Below are 21,782 nucleotides of genomic sequence, written 5' to 3'. Positions count from 1 at the left end.
GGATGCCCTATCCTTCAGCTGGAAAAACCTAACAGTATATGCCTTTTCTCCACTGCCTCTCCTCCCCAAGGTACTCTTAAAGGTCAGACAAGAAAAGCCAAAAATGATACTGATTGCCCCAGACTGGCCACACCAGCACTGGTACCCAATCCTAAAGAACTTGTCTCAAGGTCCAGCCATTGCCTCAAATGTCTCACTGACCCAACAAAACAATCAGATCTTGCACAGCAAACTCAGGACCTTAAATCTAGCAGCATGGCGGATAATGTAGCCATTCAGAACATTCCTCTTTCAAAAGCTGTTATGGACGTTATCTTGGAGGCCAGGAGGCCCAGTACCAGAAAATCTTATGCAGAAAAATGGAAGAGATTCTGTGCTTGGAACCAGAAACAAGGAATTGACACGTTTGTACCAAATATTCCTGAGATTTTACAATACTTAACTGAGATGCTGTCCAAAGGCCTATCCTTTTCATGAATTAAGATTCATGCCTCTGCCATTTCAGCCCATTACAATGCGGAACCACCTATCTTTTTTCATCCTTTAATAAGGCAGTACCTCTGAGGGGCCAAAAACATAAGACCTCCAAGTAGCACACCAATACCTGCATGGGACCTCAATTATGTCTTGGAAAAACTCACACTGCCTCCTTTTGAGCCAGCCTCAACAGCTGATATAAAATTCTTATCCTGGAAAACAGATCTGCTCCTAGCAATAACCTCGGCAAGACGAGTCTCGAAGTTACAGGCACTTATGGCTGTGGAACCTTTTATCATTTTCCATCCACACAGGGTTTCTCTGATGACGAACCCTACATTTATGCCTAAGGTGGTGTCCACTGTGGCCCTTAACCAAACCATTCACTTGCCTACATTTTATCCACACCCACAGAACAAGGTTGAGAGACTTCTGCATTCTTTGGACATACACAGACAGCTACACTTCTACTTGGACAGAACTAAAGCTTTCAGAAAGACTGAGCAACTTTTAGTGGCATGTGCTGCAGGATCACAAGGAAAGGATATCTCAAAACAGACTATTACAAAATGGATAGGCCATTGTATTCATTTCTGCTACTCACAGCATGGTAAATCAGTGCCTAAAGGCATTAGGCCACATTCTACCAGAGCAGCAGCCACTTCAGCAGCCTTTCTCAGAGGAGTACCAACCAAAGACATCTTAGAGGCTGCAACTTGGAGTTCAGTGCACACTTTTACAAAGCACTACCACTTACTTCTCTACTCTAAATCCAGAGCAGGCTTTGCCACTGCAGTTCTGCAGGGCCTCATAGCCTCTCCTAATCCTGTTTAACCCAGCCACCCATCCTCAGCTTTGGGATTCAACCCAAGAGTAATGACTGCAACAGTGAAACACGAACATAGTGCAGTTGTGTACCTACCATAAATATAGATGTTCGAGTGTATTCACTGTTGCAGTCCAGGTTACCCTCCCACCATCCCCCTTTTCATTTGCTGGGTTTTCTCTGTACTTCTCTATTCTATACAACCTATGTGGTGTATTTGCTTGTAGATGAAAGAAATGTTTAGTTTAGTGCATGCATTTTTATTGGCATAATCTATTTAGCCTACCCTTTTGTTCTGTTCACACCTTTACAAAGCATTACCATTTGCCTCTCTACTCTTAGGTCCAGGGCAGGCTTTGCCACTGCAGTTCTGCAGGGCCTTATAGCTGCACCTAATGCTGTTTAGCTCCAGCCTCCCAACCATAGCTTTGGGATTCTACCCAAATGTAATGACTGCAACAGTGAAACACAAAGAATATAGTACAGTTGTGTACACTTATCATAAATGTTGATGTTAGAGTGTATTCACTGTTGAAATCCAGGTTACCCTCTCGCCATCCCCCTGTCATTCTGAAGTTTATCTTTCCTTCTCTATCTTCTACAACCTATGTGGTGTATTTGCTTGTAGATGAAGGTAAAGTTTATATTGATGCATATATACATATATATTATTTTTCTATCTTTTGGGGGGGACCTGACATCGGGGGCAACAAAAACTAAAGAAAATGGCGTTGGCTGCTTGTTTTATACCCCTGACGTCATGGAAGAGAAGACAGCAACCGACGCAGGACCCAAGACTTTGGAATTCAGCCCGACTGAGGGCAACCTGCCAGCAGATTACCCAGATGTAATGACTGCAACAGTGAATACACTCTAACATCTACTTTTATGGTAAGTGTACACAACTATACTTTCTGTACGTACTTTCACCAAGCATTACCATTTGCCAATTTTCTCTAAATCCAGAGCTGGCTTTGCCACTGCAGTTTTGAAGGGCCTTATAGCTGGTCCTAATGCTATCTAAATTCCTCCTCCCATCCTTAGCTTTGGGAATCTACCCAAATGTAATGACTGCAACATTGAAACACGAAGAACATGTTACAGTTGTGTACACTTACCTTAAATGTAGATGTTCTAGTGTATTCACTGTTGCAGTCATGGTTACCCTCCCTCCAGCCCCTTGAATTCATTTAGCTATACCTCTTCTCTCCTTTTCAATGCTTAAAAGCTTTTCGGTGTATTTGCTTTTTTGTTTGAGGTATAACCTTGTATATTTATAGATTTAATTGCTTCCCATTGGGGGGGGCACCTGACATCTGGGGCAAGAAAAACTGATGTAATGACATTGGCTGCATGTTCCTTACCCCTGACAATCTGATGTCACGGAAGAAGAGACCGCAACTGACGCAGGACCCAAGACTTTGTTAATCAGGCCGACTGAGGGCTACCGCAAACAGATAACCCAAATGTAATGACTGCAACATTGAGTACTCTCTCAACATCTACATTTATGGTAAGTGTACACAACTGTACTTCATTTGTCTCCTTTTCAGACTAGACAGGGCCTCCCAGTTTTTAAAGTCACATTATCTCACTGGATTTCCAGTTGCATTTTATTCATCTATTCCTCCAGTAGTAAATATCTGCCTTTCAAGGTAAAAGCTCATTCTACCAGGTCTGTGTCTACCTCTGTAACCTTTCAGGCTAGGATCCCAATAGACAACATTTGTGTTGCAGCAATATGGGCTTCACCCCACACATTCATTATTCACTACAAATTGTATATGGCTTCTAGGAACAGGTCTTCCTTTGGTTCCACAGTATTTGGGAGCATTTTCCAATGAGCCACCCAAAATGAAGGTGCTAGGGATGCTGTCCCAAGTGTAAGAATGAAGGCAAGATAGGACTACAGAACATAAAGAAGTTATGTACTTAACATAACGTTCAGTGTTTGTAGTCCATCTCGCTGTACCCTCCTGCCCCCTCTTTGAGGACCTAGGGGTAGAGTACCCACTGTTATTGTGGTCCTTGTATTTTCTCGAAGCAAACAAGATCTGGAGAATGTGGGTGATGCATGATGGGATACCTTCTAGCCACGAGCCAATCAGAAGTTTTTGAGCTAGAGTATGGCCGAGTCGGAGCCGAGGTTCTGCTCTGGTCCCAAGTGCTAGAGTGTACGGTGAGAAGGACTACAAACATCGAACGTTAAGGTAGGTACATAACTTTTTCTTGCTTCTGGCAGATTCATCTGAAAAAAAGCTTTTTTCAGTATCTTAACATTTTTAGTCAGTCTCAAGTATCCCCTTTATTTCCGCAGTCACACTTTTCTAATAAATTACATTCACTATGTATTTTTGCAAATGTCGGTGTTGCGTACCTCTACATTGAGAACTCACTCCCCTTTCTTCACACATGTCTTTTGTGTTAACACCCTTTTGATTAGTCATCCAACTTCAACGTTTTCATCTTTCTAGGCAAACTTTTATTAGCATTAGATTAAACAATGTTTTCCAGGTATGCACTTCCTTGGTAAAACAATAGTTACTAAATTACTCGAGTTATGTGCTGTCCAGTTTATCAGCCATTCTGAATTGTGGTGGTTGTCTTGCATTCCCCCTTCCCAGAAAGGGTTGTTTTATCTGTTTGTCTACATGTTGACAGGTGAAGCTGGGCAATTGGTTTTGTTGGTTGTGTTTTTCTATGTCTACTTAAATTGTAAGTACTTGCAGCTAAGCTTGTATCATCATTGTTTTTATTTCAGCTACACAGTCAGCACAGTGGTATGCCTGGGGTCCACCAAATATGCAGTGCCGGTTATGTGCTTCCTGTTGGATCTACTGGAAGAAGTATGGTGGCCTGAAAACACCTACACAGATAGAAGGAGCTGCTCGTGGAACACCGGTACACATATTAGCATTATGAAAGTTGAACCATTACTGCATATAAACATTTTTTGTCAATTTAGAGGGATGCACACATGAATCAGTTTTTAAGTGTAAAATCAACTTTTTCATAATGTTCTATCTGACAGTAGATGTCCTTCAAGGATGCATCTGCAGTCATCACATATGGGTTGTCCTGCCTCGGGCAGCCCTTCGGTCGGCCGGATTCCAAAGTCTGGGTCCGGCGTCGGCTGATGTCGCATTTTCCCCGACGTCGGAGTGCCTGGGGTATAAAAGCATCCGCCGACGCCATCATCCCCAGTCTTTCTTGCCGCGTGGTGCCCGAAGCAGAAGCAGTTCGCAAGTGCCGGTCGGCCAGCTCCTGTAATTCAGCTACCGAAGACTTCAAAAAGCTAAGTACCCCGTTGGGGACTCTTTCTTGCCTCAGCCGATGTCAGATAAAGTTAATAATTGTTTGACTTGTGGGAAACAAATACCTCATAAGGATTTCCACTCTTACTGCCTTCCCTGCCTAGGCCCAGACCACGATGTCTCGGCCTGTTCAGCCTGTGCTTCCTTCAACCGACGCACTCTTAGACGTCGGGCGGAGTTTGCAGAGGAATTCTTTGGGGCTAGTTTCTCATATAAGATGCCGTTAGAGACTCCGACTTCGCATTTAGTTAAAAAACGGAAGGACAAGGACCGACACACACGGACCGCGGTTTCGGCTGAAACCACGGCAAGGCCTACCACGAGTGTCTCGGTCTCGGCTGAAACCGAGTCCTTGGTACTTCCAATTTCAGAAACCGCTCAACCGACTACCTTGGTCCCGGAGGCCCCGGCCGAGTCGGTTATTGAATTGCCAACAGAAACTGGTGTCCTGGAACCTTCCGACACCATTCCTTTAGACAAATCTACTCCAGCACGTGGTGCTGCCAGGCCTCCTGCATCCATGTCCATTAAGGCTTTCTCCAGGGCTAAAGCTGCTAAACTTTCAAAAGCTTTGCCTCCCAAGGTTATCCCTCAGGGACCCTCTACAGGATCACAAATTCTAAGCTTAGCAGAGGATCTTATCTCCCTAATTAGGGGCTCTCAACCTCCTCCAGACAAAAGGCCCAGGGTTGATCCCTCTGATCCACACTCCTCAGATGAGGCCTCTGATGGCTCTACTCTCTCGGACCACCAGGAGGAGGCTTATTCGGCCTACGAGGATTCTGTTGCAGAGGAATCTATTCCCTCGGCCTCCCCTCCTGTAGAGTTTTCCTTTGGGGAGACACTACACACCATGAGAGAACATTTCCAATGGCAGGGCCAGGAATTCTCTGATTCCAGGAAAAGATTAAGGACCTTTTTTACATTTACCTCAGCATAGGCCTTTAGCTATTCCTCCTATTTTGAATGTCATTGATGATGTGTATTCTGACTCTAGCACAACCCCTGATTCTCTTCCTCCGGCTCCTGCCAAACCCGATAGGTACTACAGGGTCCCGGACTCGCATCTTTACCTTTACAAGGCCCACTCTGCAGATCCAGAGACTATTTCCCAGGGCCCAAAAGGGGTTGCAGCTGCTACTGCTAAAAATCCTCTCCCCTCTGAAAGGGAGTCCAGAGCTTTAGAGAGATGGGGCAAAAAAGTGTATACTTCTGCTACTCTTTCTGAGGGCAATAAATTGTCAATTTCATATGATACAGTACCAAGAGTATTGGTTAGATGAATTGCATAAAAAGCTGTCTTCACCTGACCCCCTAGACCGCAAGTCACTTCAGGATCCTGGTACATAACTCTCAGCAGGTTAGCAACCATTTCTTGCAATGTGGTTATGATGCATTGGAAGCTTCATGTAGGTCAGCTATGACTGGCGCAGTCATACGTAGGCATGCTTGGCTGAAGGAACAATCTCTGCCAGACCATGTTAAAGCAAAGCTGCTGGATGCCCCACTGGAAAAGCAAAAGTTATTTGGCTCCACGGCTCAGGAGGTCCTAAAGAAATTTGAAGAAAAAGCAAAATCAGTACAAACAGTCAAAGATTTTCTCCAAGTACAACCGCCAAGATTCAGCAGGAATTGGCCTTCCAAGAATTGGTCCTTTCCAGACACAGAGAGGTTTCAGAGAGGCAAGAACAGGCGTGCCAGAGGTAGAGGGCAAAATAGAGGCTCCTACAGAGGACGTCAATGGCAGCCTTCCACCCAGAGAGGTAATGCAGGACCTTCAACTGCTGCACAAGGACAGGCTCAATGACTTTACTTTGAAACCGCCAACCAGGGCTCAATTGGAAGCACCCTTGGGTGGAAAGCTTTCTTTATTTTCAGAAAATTGGCACCATATTACAAGGGACAAATGGACACTACAAATAATAGACAAAGGATACAGGTTTCATTTCCACACATTACCAAAAAGAAAGGGCATGCCAGACCTGCCACAGAATCAAAGGGCAGAGGCTTTGAAACAAATTTCCAGCTTAATGCAAATGAAAGCTATAGAAAGTTCCTCTCTCAGAACAAGGCCAAGGATTTTATTCCAGACTATTCCTTGTTCCAAGAAAAGAAAAACAATGGAGGCCTATTCTCGACTTGTCCGCACTGAACACTTATCTCATTGTACCAAAGTTCAAAATGCTGACTCTACAGCAGCTCCTTCCCATGCTGGGCAAGGGGTCTTGGCTGGTAACTCTAGACCTCAAGGAGGCATACCTGCATGTCCCTATCAGACAAAGTTGCAGAAGACACCTCAGATTTCTTGCAGGGTCAGAGCATTATCAATTCTCAGCATTGCCCTTTGGCTTATCTACTGCGCCCAGAGTATTCACGAAATGCCTGGCATCAGTAATTGCACACTGCAGACTTCAGGGGATGCAAATATACCCATATCTGGACGACTGCCTAATACAAGCGGACAGCCAACAAACTTTGGTAAAACACTTGAATTATGCCATTCACCTACTTCAGGCCTTGGGATATACAGTCAGCTTTCACAAATCAAGACTTGTTCCATCCCAAAGAATAACCTTCCTGGGTGCAGATCTAGATACAACCACCCAAATGGCCTTCCTTACAGAAAAAAATCAAAGTCAACTACCAGATTACTTCAAAAATCTGACAAGACAAACCCAGCTGACTGCAAGGAAAATCCTGCAAGCTCTGGGTTACATGGCTTCTTGCATACTTCTGATTCCGCAAACAAGACTACATATGAAGAAACTACAATGGTACCTAAGGAGTTTATGGACTCAGCACAGTCACAGCCTGGAAACCTTAATACCACTCATTCCATGCCTTCAAAAGGAATTTCTGTGGTGGGCTCAAGCAAGCCAGTCAAACAGGGGTCTGCCTTTCAGCAAACCAATAGCCAGCCAAACCATTACAACAGACGCTTCAGACCACGGATGGGGAGCGCACATGGAGGGAAGATGCATTCAAGGTCTATGGTCACAAAAAGAGCTACTCATGCACATAAACCAAAAGGAAATGCTGGCAGTGATACATGCAGTCGAAGCCTTCAAACCCTTTCTGTTAATAAGGACAGACAACACCACGGTTATGTGGTACATAAACAAGCAAGGAGGCACCCATTCCTATCCTCTTTGCAGGCTGGTAATGAATCTATGGGAACTTTCCCTGAATCTCAATATACAGCTACAATCCCAGTTTGTGCCAGGAAAAGACAATATACTGGTGGACAGCTTAAGCAGAAACATCATGGATGCACACGAATGGATGCTGCACCCAGACATCCTTCTACAGATAACACAATCATGGGGGAGACCGGACTTAGATCTTTTTGCCTCCCCCCACAATCATCAACTGAAGAAATTCTGCTCAAGGGCATACCACCCACAAGCATGGAAAGTGGACGCTCTCTCTTTCAGCTGGAGAACTCTAACAGTGTATGCATTTCCACCTCTCCCATTAATGACCAAGGTTTTACTGAAGATCAGGACAGAGCAGCCAAAGGTGATTCTGATAGCTCCGGACTGGCCAAGACAGCACTGGTACCCACTATTAAAGAGCATGTCACTTACGAAACCATGGCCTCTTCCTCTATGGCCACTGCTACTGTCACAGCACAATTACAAGACTCTGCATCCCAACCTAAAAACCTTGCAACTAACAGCCTGGAAAATACCCTGACTCCTCCTCAGGACAAGCTATCCCAGAGAGTGAAAGATATTATGGAAGCTCGCCGGCCTTCCACAAGAAAGGCATATTCAGCAAAATGGAAAAGATTTCACATTTGGAACACCACAAAGGGCCTAGATGTGACAGTGATGAGCATGGCACATATCCTGGAATACTTGGCAGAAATGTTCCACAATGGTCTGTCTTACTCTTCCATTAAAATACATGTTTCAGCAATTTCAGCAGAGTACAATACAGATCCGCCTGTCTTCTCTCATCCTCTCCTAAGACAGTTTCTAAGAGGAATCGAAAACATCAATCCTCCAAGGAAACCACCTCTACCTACTTGGGACCTTAACTTCGTGTTGGAAAAACTAACTTTGCCTCCCTTTGAACCAGCAGCATCTGCAGAACTACAGTTCCTGTCTTGGAAGACTGCTTTCCTTCTGGCCATAACCTCAGCAAGAAGAGTATCTGAGTTACAGGCCCTTATGGCAGTACAGCCTTTTTTTATTTTTCATCAGGACAGAGTTTCACTAAGAACCAATCCTACATTTATGCCAAAGGTGGTATCCAGGGTTTCATTAAATCAAGCTATTCATTTACCTACCTTCTTCCCAAATCCACAAAACAAAGGGGAGAAACTTCTGCACACTCTGGACATACACAGACAGTTGCGCTACTACCTGGACAGAACTAAAGGTTACAGAAAAACTGTGCGAACTAACATTACACCTCATTCCACGAGAGCCACAGCCACCTCCACAGCCTTCTTATGAGGGGTGGCTACCAAGGACATTTTAGTAGCTGCTACATGGAGCTCCGTGCATACATTTGCCAAGCATTACAATTTACCTTTATATTCCAGATCCAGAGCAGGCTTTGCCATGGCAGTCCTGCAGGGCATTTTAGCTACACCATCCTTTACATAGTTCCTCCACCCCCAGATTGGCTATGGTATTCTACCCATATGTGATGACTGCAGATGCATCCTTGAAGGACATAGTACAGTTTTGTACCTACCATAAATGTAGATGTCCGATAGGTATGCATCTGCAGTCAGGTTTACCCTCCCTCCTTCCCTTCTGTGGTATTACTTGGGTGCTTACCCCTCTAATAGCTAGCTGGGGGGATCTATTATGGTGTATTTGTTTTTTATATTATTGTGCATGTTTGGATTTTTAAATGCATCTCTCCAAATTTAGCCTTCCTTAGAGGGCACCTGGCATCTGGGGCAAGAAAAACGGAGGAAGATGGCGTCGGCGGATGCTTTTATACCCCAGGCGCTCTGACGTCGGGGAAAATGCGACATCAGCCGACGCCGGACCCAGACTTTGGAATCCGGACGACCGAAGGGCTGCCCGAGGCAGGACAACCCATATGTGATGACTGCAGATGCATACCTATCGGACATCTACATTTATGGTAGGTACAAAACTGTACTTTTTACATTGTTGCAGCTACAAGTAGAATGAGTTTTAACCCACAGTAGTTTGTGGAGGATAAATCAAAAAAGTTCCAGTGTGTAAAGAGCAAGAAATAAGTTGTGAGCTTTAAATTCTGCTGTGCCTTAAAAGCTTTAATTGTTGTAGAGGTTATTGTGGCAGTAAGAGAGATCATAATATGGCTGCTTTGAACAATGCAGAGTTAATCTTCCATTTCTGACATGATCTTCAGTAGAGCAACCCCACCTCTTGTTTTTGGTATGTTATATGATGCAGCTAATATAGTGGTAGGGCAAAAAATGTATGATAGTTTTTAGTATTTCCATGGCAGCTCAACAGTACTCGTATTTAAGTTCACTTTTTTTAAGCAGCAAGCAAACTTAATGTTGAATGCCTTGTTACCCTCTCAGTAATTATTTTAGCAATTGTCACATTTTAGGAGTATAAGAAAGGGGCCACTGCTTTTCCGTTTTAATAAGCTAGAGTAATTAAGGGACAGATTTATTTTTAGCTTAAATAGCCTGAATCCACAAAATCTATTTTTTTGTCTAATTGTATTGTCCACTACCACCACCCCGAGTTCCTGCCCACCATCCACCTGTTTTCCCCAACTCTGCCCATTTGTTCCCTTCTGGGTAACAGCCAGTTGTTGCCCAAGGATTATACAGTATGCCCATACATTTTTACTCAAGTGATATGCAAGTGCTTCGTGGAGAGGTGTGCAGTTGGGTGCAGCTTGGGGCCCATTATATGCATCTGAGTGATAAAGCTCCTCAGGAACCGCCTAACTACTATTCTTAAGCAACCAGCTTCAAGGTACTGAGTCTCTACCAGTGTTTCATAAGCAGATATGCTTTGTGATGTACCCATCATCCTTACCTCTGGGTGAAGCAAGCAGTGAATACCTCTTCACTTATGTCTCTTATCTGCTGGCTTTTCCAAAATGTGAGCAACCACTAAAACCCAGATGAATTATGATACAGTCAGGGCTGCATTCCTTTATGCCCCAGAGCCAGTCACGTGTTGTTTAATAATGGGGGATACTCTGTGGTGCATCCGTGATTGGATTCATCTACTCACCATTGCAGTTTATGCTTTTGATGTTCTTCGTGTTTCACTGTTGCAGTCATAACTGTAGGGTGTTCCTGCCGGCAGGCAGCCTGAGGTCGGCCAGAATCCCAAAGTCTGGGTCCGGCGTCAGCTGTTCCAGCAAGTACCCTGACGTCAGAGCGCAGAGGTATAAAGCCGACAGCCGACGCCATCTTCTCCAGTCTTTCTTGCCGTGCGGTGGAAAGCAGCTCGCAAGTCGTTGGTTGGCGCATTCAGAACAACGTGCTTTGATTGACTTCGGTCCGAAGTTTTCAACTTCTCTTCTCAAGCTAAGTACCCTGTTAGGGAAACTTTTTTTCTTGCTCCTCCGATGTCAGAAAAAGTTAATAATTGTATATCGTGTGGAAAACAAATACCTCATAAAGATTTCCACTCTTACTGTCTACCTTGCTTAGGCCCTGACCACGACGTTTCTTGCTGTCGGTTCTGTGCCAGGTTTAATTCGCGCACTATCAAGCGTAGGTACGATTGGGCCTTGAACTATTTCGTTAGACAATTTAATTATAGGATGTCGTCGGATACTTTACTGACAACCGGAATGCAAAAGAAACGCAAGGACAAGGATAGGCCTCCGAGGTCCAAACAGGATTCTTCGCAGCCGGAGCTAGCATCGGGTTCGGCGGTCGTCAGTGAGGTGCTTTTGCAGCCCCTGTCTTCCGCCACTTCTGAACCGATGGCCGACACAGACTCCCATGGGGAGCCAACTAGGCCTAATATTTTATCTGCTGCAGGACCTTCGGACGTCGCTCCTTCAGATGGGTCCGGAACCGCTGTGCAGGTACCGGCTTCTGCGGGAGTTTTCAGGCCTTCACATATAACTATTTCAACAAAGGCAAAGGCAAAAAACTCCTGTAAAACCAAGGGTTTCCTCTCAAGCTGCTTCGGATTCAGCTCCCAAGTCCCAGAAGCAATTACTACGGATGGCTGAGGATTTACTTACAATGATTAGGGGTTCTAACCCTCCGCCTAAAAAAAGGCCTAGACAGGATTTACCTTATGATTCCTCTGATCAGGCTTCTGTGTCTTCTGTCTCTTCCTCTGACCAGGATTACTCTTTTCCTCCTTATGAGGATTCGGATGCAGAGGACTCTATTCCCTCTGCTTCTCCCCCTGAAGATTTCTCTTTTGGGGAAACCTTACATGAGATGAGAGAGCATTTTCACTGGGAAGGTCAGGATTATTCTGCCTCCAAGAAGAGGCTCCGAGAATTTCTCCTTCTCCCACAACACAGACCTTTGGCTATTCCTCCTGTACTTGATATTGTGGATGATGCTTTCTCTGAGGCTAACCTGAATCCTGATTCTTTGCCGCCTGCTCCTTCTAAGCCTGATAGATTTTACAGAGTCCCTGATTCCCATCAATTCTTATTTAAGAACCCTTCTGCAGATCCTGAAACAATTTCTCAGGGTTCTAAAGCTGCTAAGGCCGCTTCATCTAAAAATCCTATGCCCTCTGAAAAGGATTCTCGTGCCTTGGATAGGTGGGGCAAAAAGGTTTATACTTCTGCTACTCTTTCTATTAGAGCTTTAAATTGCCAGTTTCATATGTTTAAGTATCAGCAATTTCTTTTGTCTGTTTTAAAGCAAAGGCTTTCTACCTTTCCTGCATGTGCAGAGGACAAGGAATTACAGGATGTTTTGCATGCAGCTGAACAAGTTAGCAAACATAGTTTAAATTGTGGGTTTGATGCCTTGGAAGCTTCTTGCAGGGCCGCAGCCGCTGGAACTGTTATTAGGAGACATGCTTGGCTTCGGGAGCAGAATTTACCTGAGCAGGTTAAGGCGAAACTGTTAGATGCCCCTGTTCAACATGATGTTTTATTTGGATCCAAGGCTGAGAAAGTTATTAAAAAGAGGGAGAAACAAGCAAAATCTATGCAGACTGTCAAAGATTTCTTACAAGTTCAGCCTCCTAGATTTTCTAGAAATTGGCCCTCCAAAAATTGGTCCTTTCCTGTTTCTGACAGGCCTCAAAGGGGAAGGTATTAGACGGTCTAGAGGCCGGATGCAGACGCAGGCCTCTTATAGGTCCAGACAGTGGACTGCTTCTTCACCCAGAAGGGGAGAAGACAGACCTCAATCACAAAGGAAGCAGACCCAATGACTCCCTCTGTTGGGCTACAGTTCCTTTTTGCCTGGAAGCTCCTCTCGGAGGAAAACTATCTCTTTTTTTACCAAAATTGGACGCATATAACCCAGGACAAATGGGTTTTGGATGTGATTTTAAAAGGCTACAAATTCCACTTCATACTCTGCCAAGGTCTTGCGGTTGGCCAGATCTGCTAAAACATCAATGGTCAGAGGCCTTAAATCAGGTGGACGCTTTATTGGCCATGAGAGCCATAGAACCTGTTCCACACCCAGAGATGGGAAAGGGTTTTTATTCAAGACTATTCCTGGTTCCCAGAAAACAGAACACATGGAGACCTATTCTGGACCTCTCAGTATTAAATACTTTTCTGGAAATTCCAAAATTCAAGATGCTTACTCTGCAACAACTTCTTCCCATGCTCTCCCAGGATGCTTGGATGGTGACATTGGACCTGAAGGAGGCCTACTTACACATTCCCATCAGACAGGAACGCAGAAAATACCTCAGATTCTAGGCAGGCTCGAGACACTTTCAATTCTCTGCACTGCCCTTTGGCTTATCTACTGCGCCCAGAGTCTTTACCAAGTGCCTGGCTCCAGTAGTTGCTTATTGCAGACTCCAAGGGATACAAATTTACCCCAATCTGGATGACTGCCTTATCCAGGCGGACAGCAAGGATCTTCTACTTCAGCATCTTCAGTTTGTTCAGCGTCTCCTCCTACTACTGGGATTTTCAGTGAACACAAAAAAGTCACATTTGATCCCCTCTCAACAAATGATCTTTTTGGGTGCTCTTCTAAACACAAGCTTGCAAAAGGCCTTCCTGACCCCAGAAAAGCGAGTATATCTGGCATCAATTTTCAAAACCTTGGCTACTTTGACTCAGCTCACTGCAAGGAAATTCCTGCAGGCTTTGGGCTACATGGCTTCTTGCATACTGTTGATTCCAAATGCAAGGCTTCATATGAGAAAACTACAATGGTACCTAAAGAGTGTATGGTCTCAGCATTACCACAGCCTGGATACAATGATATCTCTGATTCCCTGCCTCCAAAAAGAGTTCCTTTGGTGGTCCAGGACTTGTGCTTTAAACGAAGGAAACCCTTTTCGTCTGCCTCAGCCTTTTCAGGTCATGACCACAGACGCTTCAGATTACGCTTGGGGAGCTCATTTTCTAAACAACTGCCAGCAAGGCTCTTGGTCAAAGAAACATCTTCACTAGCACATCAACCTGAAGGAAATGTTGGCAGTGCAACATACTCTGCTAGCCTTCCAGAAACTTTTGCAACCAGGACATCTTCTGATTCGTACAGACAATACCACAGTCATGTGGTACATAAACAAGCAGGGGGGGCTCCCACTCTTACCCCCTTTGCAGACTAGCCATGAGTCTATGGGACACAGCTCTATCTCTGAATCTGCATCTTCAAGCTCAGTTCATTCCAGGAAAACAAAATCTCTTGGCAGACAGCCTAAGCAGAAATCTTCTGGATCCCCACGAATGGATGCTGGATCCCAAATTATTCAACAGGATTACAACAGTTTGGGGTTGTCCACAGATCTGTTTGCATCTCATCTCAATCATTAGTTGCCCCTATTTTGCACCAGGTCCTTCCACAAAACAGCATGGAAAGTGGATGGCCCTGTCTTTCAGTTGGAGGAATCTTTCAGGATATGCCTTCCCTCCTCTTCCTCTTCTGCCTCGGGTGCTCCTGAAAATAAAACAAGACAGACCCAAGATTATCATACTGATTGCTCCAAATTGGCCTCGACAGTTTTGGTATCCAACCTTAAAACACCTGTTCTTGGAACCTCCATGGATTCTACCTCTGTCTCCTTCCCTTCTGTCCCAGCATCAGGGTCAGATGCTGCACTCTCAAATCAAGACTCTTTGCCTAGCAGCCTGGCTCTACAAAGGCCTTTGATTCCTTCTGCTCTTCCCAAATAAGTTTTGGATGTTCTCTTGGAAGCTAGGCGTCCTAGCACTAGAAAATCTTATGCTTCCAAGTGGAAAAGATTTTGTATTTGGATGCGGGATCGAGGTTCTGATCCTCTTCAACCTGACATTTCATCCATTTTACTTTACCTCTCTGAGCTTTTGCTTAAAGGCCTTTCCTTCTCTTCCATCAAAATTAATGCTTCTGCTATCCCGGCCCATTTCAACACAGATCCCCTCCCATTTTCTCTCATCAGCTGGTGAGACAATTCTTGAGGCTAAGAATTTAAGACCTCCCAGAACACCTCCTGTTCCTGCGTGGGATCTTAATTATGTTTTAGAGAAGCTTACTTTACCTCCCTTTGAGCCTGCTGCTGCTTCAGATATCAAGTTCTTATCCTGGAAAACAGCTATTTTATTGGCATTGACTTCTGCTAGAAGGGTGTCAGAGTTGCAAGCTCTCATGGCTGTGGAACCATACCTTATTTTCCACCAAGACAGAGTGGCCTTAAGGACCAATCCTACATTTATGCCTAAGGTGATTTCTAAGGTGGCTTTAAATCAGACTATTCACCTTCCTACTTTCTTTCCAAATCCTCAAAACAAAGGGGAAAGGATTTTACATTCATTGGACGTACACAGACAACTACGATTTTACCTGGACAAAACTAAGGATTTCAGAAAGTCTGATCAGTTGCTTATCTCTTATGCCTCCAGTTCTTTAGGCAAGGCTATTTCTAAACAAACTATTTCCAATTGGATTGCTCATGGAATACAGTTATGTTACTCTCATTCTGGGAAACAGATTCCAGGCACTGTTAGAAGTCATTCTACTAGAGCAGCAGCCACTTCAGCAGCTTTTCTCAGAGGAGTTCCTACCAAGGACATTTTGGAAGCTGCCACTTGGAGTTCAGTGCATACTTTTTCAAAGCTCTACAATCTCCCTTTGTATTCTAAGTCTAGGGCAGGTTTTGCCTCTGCTGTCTTGCAGGGTCTTCTGGCTGCCCCTTCTTCTGCATAACCTCCACCCTCCTTCACAGCTTTGGGATTCCACCCTACAGTTATGACTGCAACAGTGAAACATGAAGAACATAGTACAGTTGTGTACACCTACCATAAATGTAGATGTTAGAGTGTCTTCACTGTTGCAGTCGGGGTTTCCCTCCCACCATCCCCTCTTATTTTCTGTTTGTCTATCTCCTCTTCCTTTGTGGTGTATTTGTGTTTCCTTTGGGACACCTACTGGATTTTTTGGGGAGCTTCTGACATCTGGGGCAAGAAAGGCTGGAGAAGATGGTGTCGGCTGTCAGCTTTAAACCTCTGTGCTCTGACGTCAGGGTATTTGCTGGAACAGCCGATGCCGGACCCAGACTTTGGGATTCTGGCCGACCTCGGGCTGCCTGCCGGCAGGAACACCCTACAGTTATGACTGCAACAGTGAAGACACTCAAACATCTACATTTATGGTAGGTGTACACAACTGTACTTTCCCCCTTTTCTGTTCAAATGTTGTGCTAACATTCCTTATGCCTGTGTATGCCACATTTTTTCCCACTTGCACAGTTTAGATCGGTCTTAGAGTCAAAAACTTCCTTTGGTCAATGCCTTAAGCCAAACTTTCCTGCATGTCCTTGTTGCAAGTGTGTAATGAAGCAAGCCTTCTACAGGCATTATTTCTACTACCTTGGAGAAGGTTATAGTATGAAGCACTTCCCCATAAGTGCCAGCTATTCAACTAAAGAAGCCCACAGATATTGACTGGACAGATGTCTGACTTTTTGCTACCAATAGGGTGAAAGCTACTGGAGGTGTCTTATCCAAGAACTGGCAGTGGGAGACTCTGAGCCTAGCCCCAGGCCTCTTCTGGAGAACCAGCAGAAGCTGGAGAAGTGGAAGGTGAGCTCTTTCAGCTGTTCAGTAAGTTATCTTACTTCTGAAGTCATCCTTGTTTATATGTTGAGTTCATATCTGACTTGGCATTGTTCAAAATTAACCCTAACTACCACCGTGTGTATGCAGGTGTGTGGCATACATTCTAGGGTGTCAGTGTCATTTACCTTTTGACTGATTGGCTGGTGCATGCTTCCACAAAGGAAGATCCTGAGGAGTGGCTTCTGAAGTCACCTGGTCTCAGGTCAGTGGTATTGTCAGCCAAGGACTTTGTTCTCCTGGTCTCTGTCCGAGTTCTGTGACCCAAGCTTGAGGAGAAGCAAACTGAATTTTGTGAGCCAGAAATTTTAAGATCCTTGACTTGAGGAGGATGTTTGAAATCTAGTGGGACCTTTCCATGCTGATAGTCACTTCCTTGGAAAACAGCCTGGTACAAGTCCCACTAGATCATTTAATGGTGAACCCCCACCAAAAAACAGATCCCTGTTAACCGACATTCAACACTCACCTGTCACACTGTCTACTACATCGATACAGTCACAAAGGAGCAGGTAGTTCTGGGCATGGTCATATCCATGTGTTAAAACTTTAGATTCTCCATCTGAAAGACTCCTGTAGTAAAATACAATGCGGCTACAAAGATCTTGGGTTTGGTTCAGTTTTTACTTAAACAGGTTGTACAAACCTTCTCTTTAGAATATTGCCAGGATTTTTACATCTTCATCTTATGAAGCTGCTAAGGACTGGATATTGGGCACATCCTCTGAAGCTGTTAGAATGTCCTTGTAGGACAAGGGATGACCACTGATGTTCTTAGTGTTTCACTGTTGCAGTCATCACACTTGGGTTATCTGCCTTTAGGTATCCCTCAGCTGACCCGAATACCAGAGTCTTGGGATTTCTGCGTCAGATGCTGTCGCCTCATCCATGACGTCAGGGGTATAAAACATGCAACCGATGCCATTACATCAGCTTTTCTTGCTGCACGGGAGCCCGAAGCAGAAGCAGTTCGCAAGTGCCGGTCGGCAGCTACCTGAAATTTTCATTTTTCAAGTTTCAAACCTGAAGTCTTCTAAAGCTAAGTACCCCTTTGGGGATCCTTTTTTCTTGCTCTAACCGATGTCAGAAAAAGTTAACAATTGTCTTGCCTGTGGAAAGCAAATACCTCATAGAGATTTTCATTCTTATGGCCTCACCTGTTTAGGCACTGACCACAACGTCCCTTGCTGTCGGTTTTGTGCCTTGTTCAATGCCCAAATTATTCATTGCCGGGCTATTCTTGTCACTAAATTCTTTTGATGTTCATCGTGCATACAGCTGCAGTCATAACAGATGGGTTTTCCTGCCGTCAGGCAGGTCCTCGGTCGGCCGAATTCCAAAGTCTAGGTCCGGCGTCGGATGTCGTCGCTTCTTGCCTGACGTCAGTGCGACAGGGGTATAAAAGAATCAGCCGACGCCATTTTCTTCAGTCTTTCTTGCCGCTCGGTGCCCGAAGCAGAAGCAGTTCGCAAGTGCCGGTCGGCCAGCTCCTGAGATTACGAATATTTTTCAACCAAAGTCTTCTTGAAAGCTAAGTACCCGTTGAAACTTTTCTTGCCTCAGACCGATGTCAGACAAAGTTAATAATTGCATTTCATGTGGGAAGCAAATACCGCATAAGGATTTTCATTCCCTCTGCATTCCTTGCTTAGGCCCAGACCACGACGTCTCTGCCTGCTGTTTTTGTGCTACATTCAACAGATGCACTATTAAGCATCGGGCAGAGTTCGCCCAACACTATTTTGGCAAAAAGTTTAATTACATTATGTCGTCTGATACTCCGACTCCAGTTTTGAGTAAAAGACGCTAAGATAAGGACCGACATACAAGGTCCGTGACTTCTACCGACACTACGCCAAAGCCGACTACAGGTGGTCCGGTTCTCAGTGAGGCGCCTACGCAGCCCCTGACTACCGATGACGCTTCATTGGCAGTGTCTTCTGTGCCCGAGGTCACAGGCTTTTCAGCCCACACCCTGAATACAGATACCAAAGCCACTCTTGGCGGTGAAACTCAGAGTTTAGACAGGCCTGCCACCTCTCAAGGTGTCTAAAGACCTTCCTCTTCTTTTTCCATCAAGGCTTTCACTAAGTCTAAAGCAGCCATGCATACTAAAAGACAAGCTCCACAGGGCCTCTCTCAAGGCCCCATGCCTAAAAAGCAGATGCTCAAAATGGCTGAGGATTTTATTACTCTTATCAGGGGTTCTCAACCCCCCCCCCCCCAAACAAAAGGCCCAGAGTGGAAGAATCCCCTTCCTCGGACCAGGCCTCCATTATTTCAGAACATTCTGAAGACCAGGAACATTCATACTCCCCTTTTGAAGATTCTGATGCAGAGGAAACCATTCCCTCTGTCTCCCTCCCTGAGGATTACTCTTTTGGGGAAACCTTACATACCTTGAGGGAACACTTCCACTGGGAAGGCCAAGAGTACTCAGACTGCAAGGAAAGGCTTAGGGATTTCCTCTTGCTCCCCCAGCACAGGCCTCTGGCTATACCTCCTGTCTTAGACATACTAGATGATGTGTATTCGGAGGCCTGCCTTAACCCAGATTCTTTATCTCCAGCTCCAGTCAAGCCTGACAGGTATTACCGGTTTCCTGATTCACACCAATTCCTATACAAAAGCCATGCGGCTGACCCAGAAACTATTTCACAGGGTCCCAAGGGAATTAAGGCCTCCACTGCTAAAAATCCATTACCTTCAGAGAGAGATTCCAGAGCTTTAGAAAGGTGGGGGAAGAAGGTATACACCTCGGCCACCTTAACCATGAGGGCATTAAACTGTCAGTTCCATATGTTAAAGTACCAACAGTTTCTGTTATCACAGTTGAAAAGCAAAATGTCACAACCTGAACAACCAGACTTGAAGGAGTTGCAGGATTTGTTACATAGTGCAGAACAAGTGGGTAAAGATACCTTGCAATGTGGTGTTGATGCTTTAGAGGCCTCATGTAGAGCTGCTGTTACAGGCTCAGTTATACGTAGACATGCTTGGCTCAAAGAGCAAACCTTACCAGATCATGTTAAAGCTAAATTACTGGATGCACCTCTTCAAAAAGATGTATTGTTTGGTGTTAAAGCTGAGGAGGTTTTAAAGAAAATGGAGGAAAAGGCAAAATCTATGCAAACAGTGAAAGATTTCCTACAGGTACAACCTCCACGTTTCAGTAGAAATTGGCCTTCAAAAAATTGGTCCTTTCTAGCCACGGACAGACCCCAAAGAGGTAGATACAGGCGCCCGAGGTGTAGAGGGCGCACTCAAGGATCGTTTAGAGGCAGACAATGGCAAGCACCTACACAAAGAGGTGGTGAGGATAGTTCACAGCCGTTTAGAAAGCAGAACCAATGACTTTCCCCTTTGCATGCCAAGCAAGGCTCAAATGGCAGCACCTTTAGGCGGAAAACTGGCATTATTTTCGAAAAATTGGCATATTGTCACAAAAGACAAATGGACCCTGGACATTATAGACAGAGGCTACAGATTCCACTTTCACACCCTTCCAGAAATGAGAGGCATGCCAAACCTGCCACACAATCAAAGGGCAGAGGGACAAAAACAAATTTCAGATCTCATGGACATGAAAGCTATTCAAGAGGTACATGCACAAGAACAGGGTCAAGGTTTTTATTCCAGACTATTCCTGGTACCAAGAAAGGGCAAAGATTGGAGACCTATTTTGGACCTATCCATCCTAAACACATTTTTACTGGTGCCAAAATTCAAGATGCTCACATTACAGCAGCTTCTTCCCATGCTGGGCAAGGAGTCTTGGCTGGTAACATTGGACCTCAAGGAGGCATACCTACATGTCCCAATCAGACAAGATTGCAGAAGATACCTCAGATTTCTTGCAGGTTCAACACGTTATCAATTCTCTGCATTGCCCTTTGGCTTATCTACTGCGGCCAGAGTGTTCACGAAATGCCTGGCATCAGTAATTGCCTACTGCAGACTTCAAGGGATACAAATATACCCATATTTGGACGACTGCCTGATCCAAGCGGACAGCAAGCACATACGTCTGAAACATCTGGCGTTTGTAATAATGTTGTTGAATTCTGTGGGATACACAGTCAACAAAAAGAAATCAAGGCTAATACCCTCTCAGACAATAATTTTCCTGGGTGCCAGCTTGGATACAAACACCCAGATGGCCTACCTCACGCCAGAGAAACAAGGGCAACTAACTCAATATTTCAGAAAACTGGCAAATTTCACCAGGCTGACTGCAAGGAAAATCCTGCAGGCTCTGGGATTCATGGCATCTTGCATCCTACTAATCCCATGTGCAAAGTTGCATATGAGGAAACTTCAATGGTACCTAAAAAACCTATGGTCTCAACACAGCCACAGTTTGGAAACAATAATACCACTGATTCCATGTCTTCAAAAGGAATTTCTGTGGTGGGCTCAAGCATGCCAAAGAAACACAGGTCTCCCATTCTGCAAGCCTCAAGCAAATCAAGTCATCACAACAGACGCCTCGGACTACGCCTGGAGGGCGCATCTGACAGATCGGTGCATTCAGGGCAAATGGTCCCAAAAATAAAAGCACCTACACATCAATCAAAAGGAAATGCTAGCAGTAATAAATACTATTATAGCTTTCAAAGACCTACTGCATCCAGGCCAGCTATTGATAAGGACAGACAACACCACAGTAATGTGGCTCATAAACAAGGAGGTACCCATTCATATACCCCCTATGCAGGCTAGCCATGTCTCTTTGGAACATGGCTCTGGAATTACAAATTGAGCTTCAAGTACAGTACCTGCCAGGCAAGGAAAACACGCTGGCAGACAACCTAAGCAGAAATATGACAGATCCACATGAATGGAAGTTGCATCCTCAAGTTTTTTCAAAGATAATTCAAGCATGGGGAAGGCCAGACATAGATCTCTTTGCCTCCCACAGAAATCACCAATTGGCAAAATTCTGTTCAAGGACCTTTCATCCACAGGCC

General features: G+C 44.8%; 1 protein-coding gene across 1 annotated transcript in view; it reads left to right on the top strand.

Annotated features, from left to right (window-relative positions):
* Positions 1 to 21,782, top strand: part of MTA2 (metastasis associated 1 family member 2) — a 1,757,597-nt gene that overhangs the window by 1,124,468 nt on the left and 611,347 nt on the right. The window contains exon 16 of the mRNA XM_044075372.1: positions 4,038 to 4,204. Coding sequence (XP_043931307.1) covers positions 4,038 to 4,204 — 167 coding nt within the window. The remainder of the gene's footprint in view (positions 1 to 4,037; positions 4,205 to 21,782) is intronic.

Source organism: Protopterus annectens, chromosome 6.part1 (assembly GCF_019279795.1).
Source record: "Protopterus annectens isolate FY-2018-M chromosome 6.part1, PAN1.0, whole genome shotgun sequence".
Lineage (NCBI taxonomy): Eukaryota > Metazoa > Chordata > Ceratodontiformes > Protopteridae > Protopterus > Protopterus annectens.
Note: the sequence above shows the minus strand (reverse complement) of the source record. Positions and strands in the feature narration are given on the sequence as shown.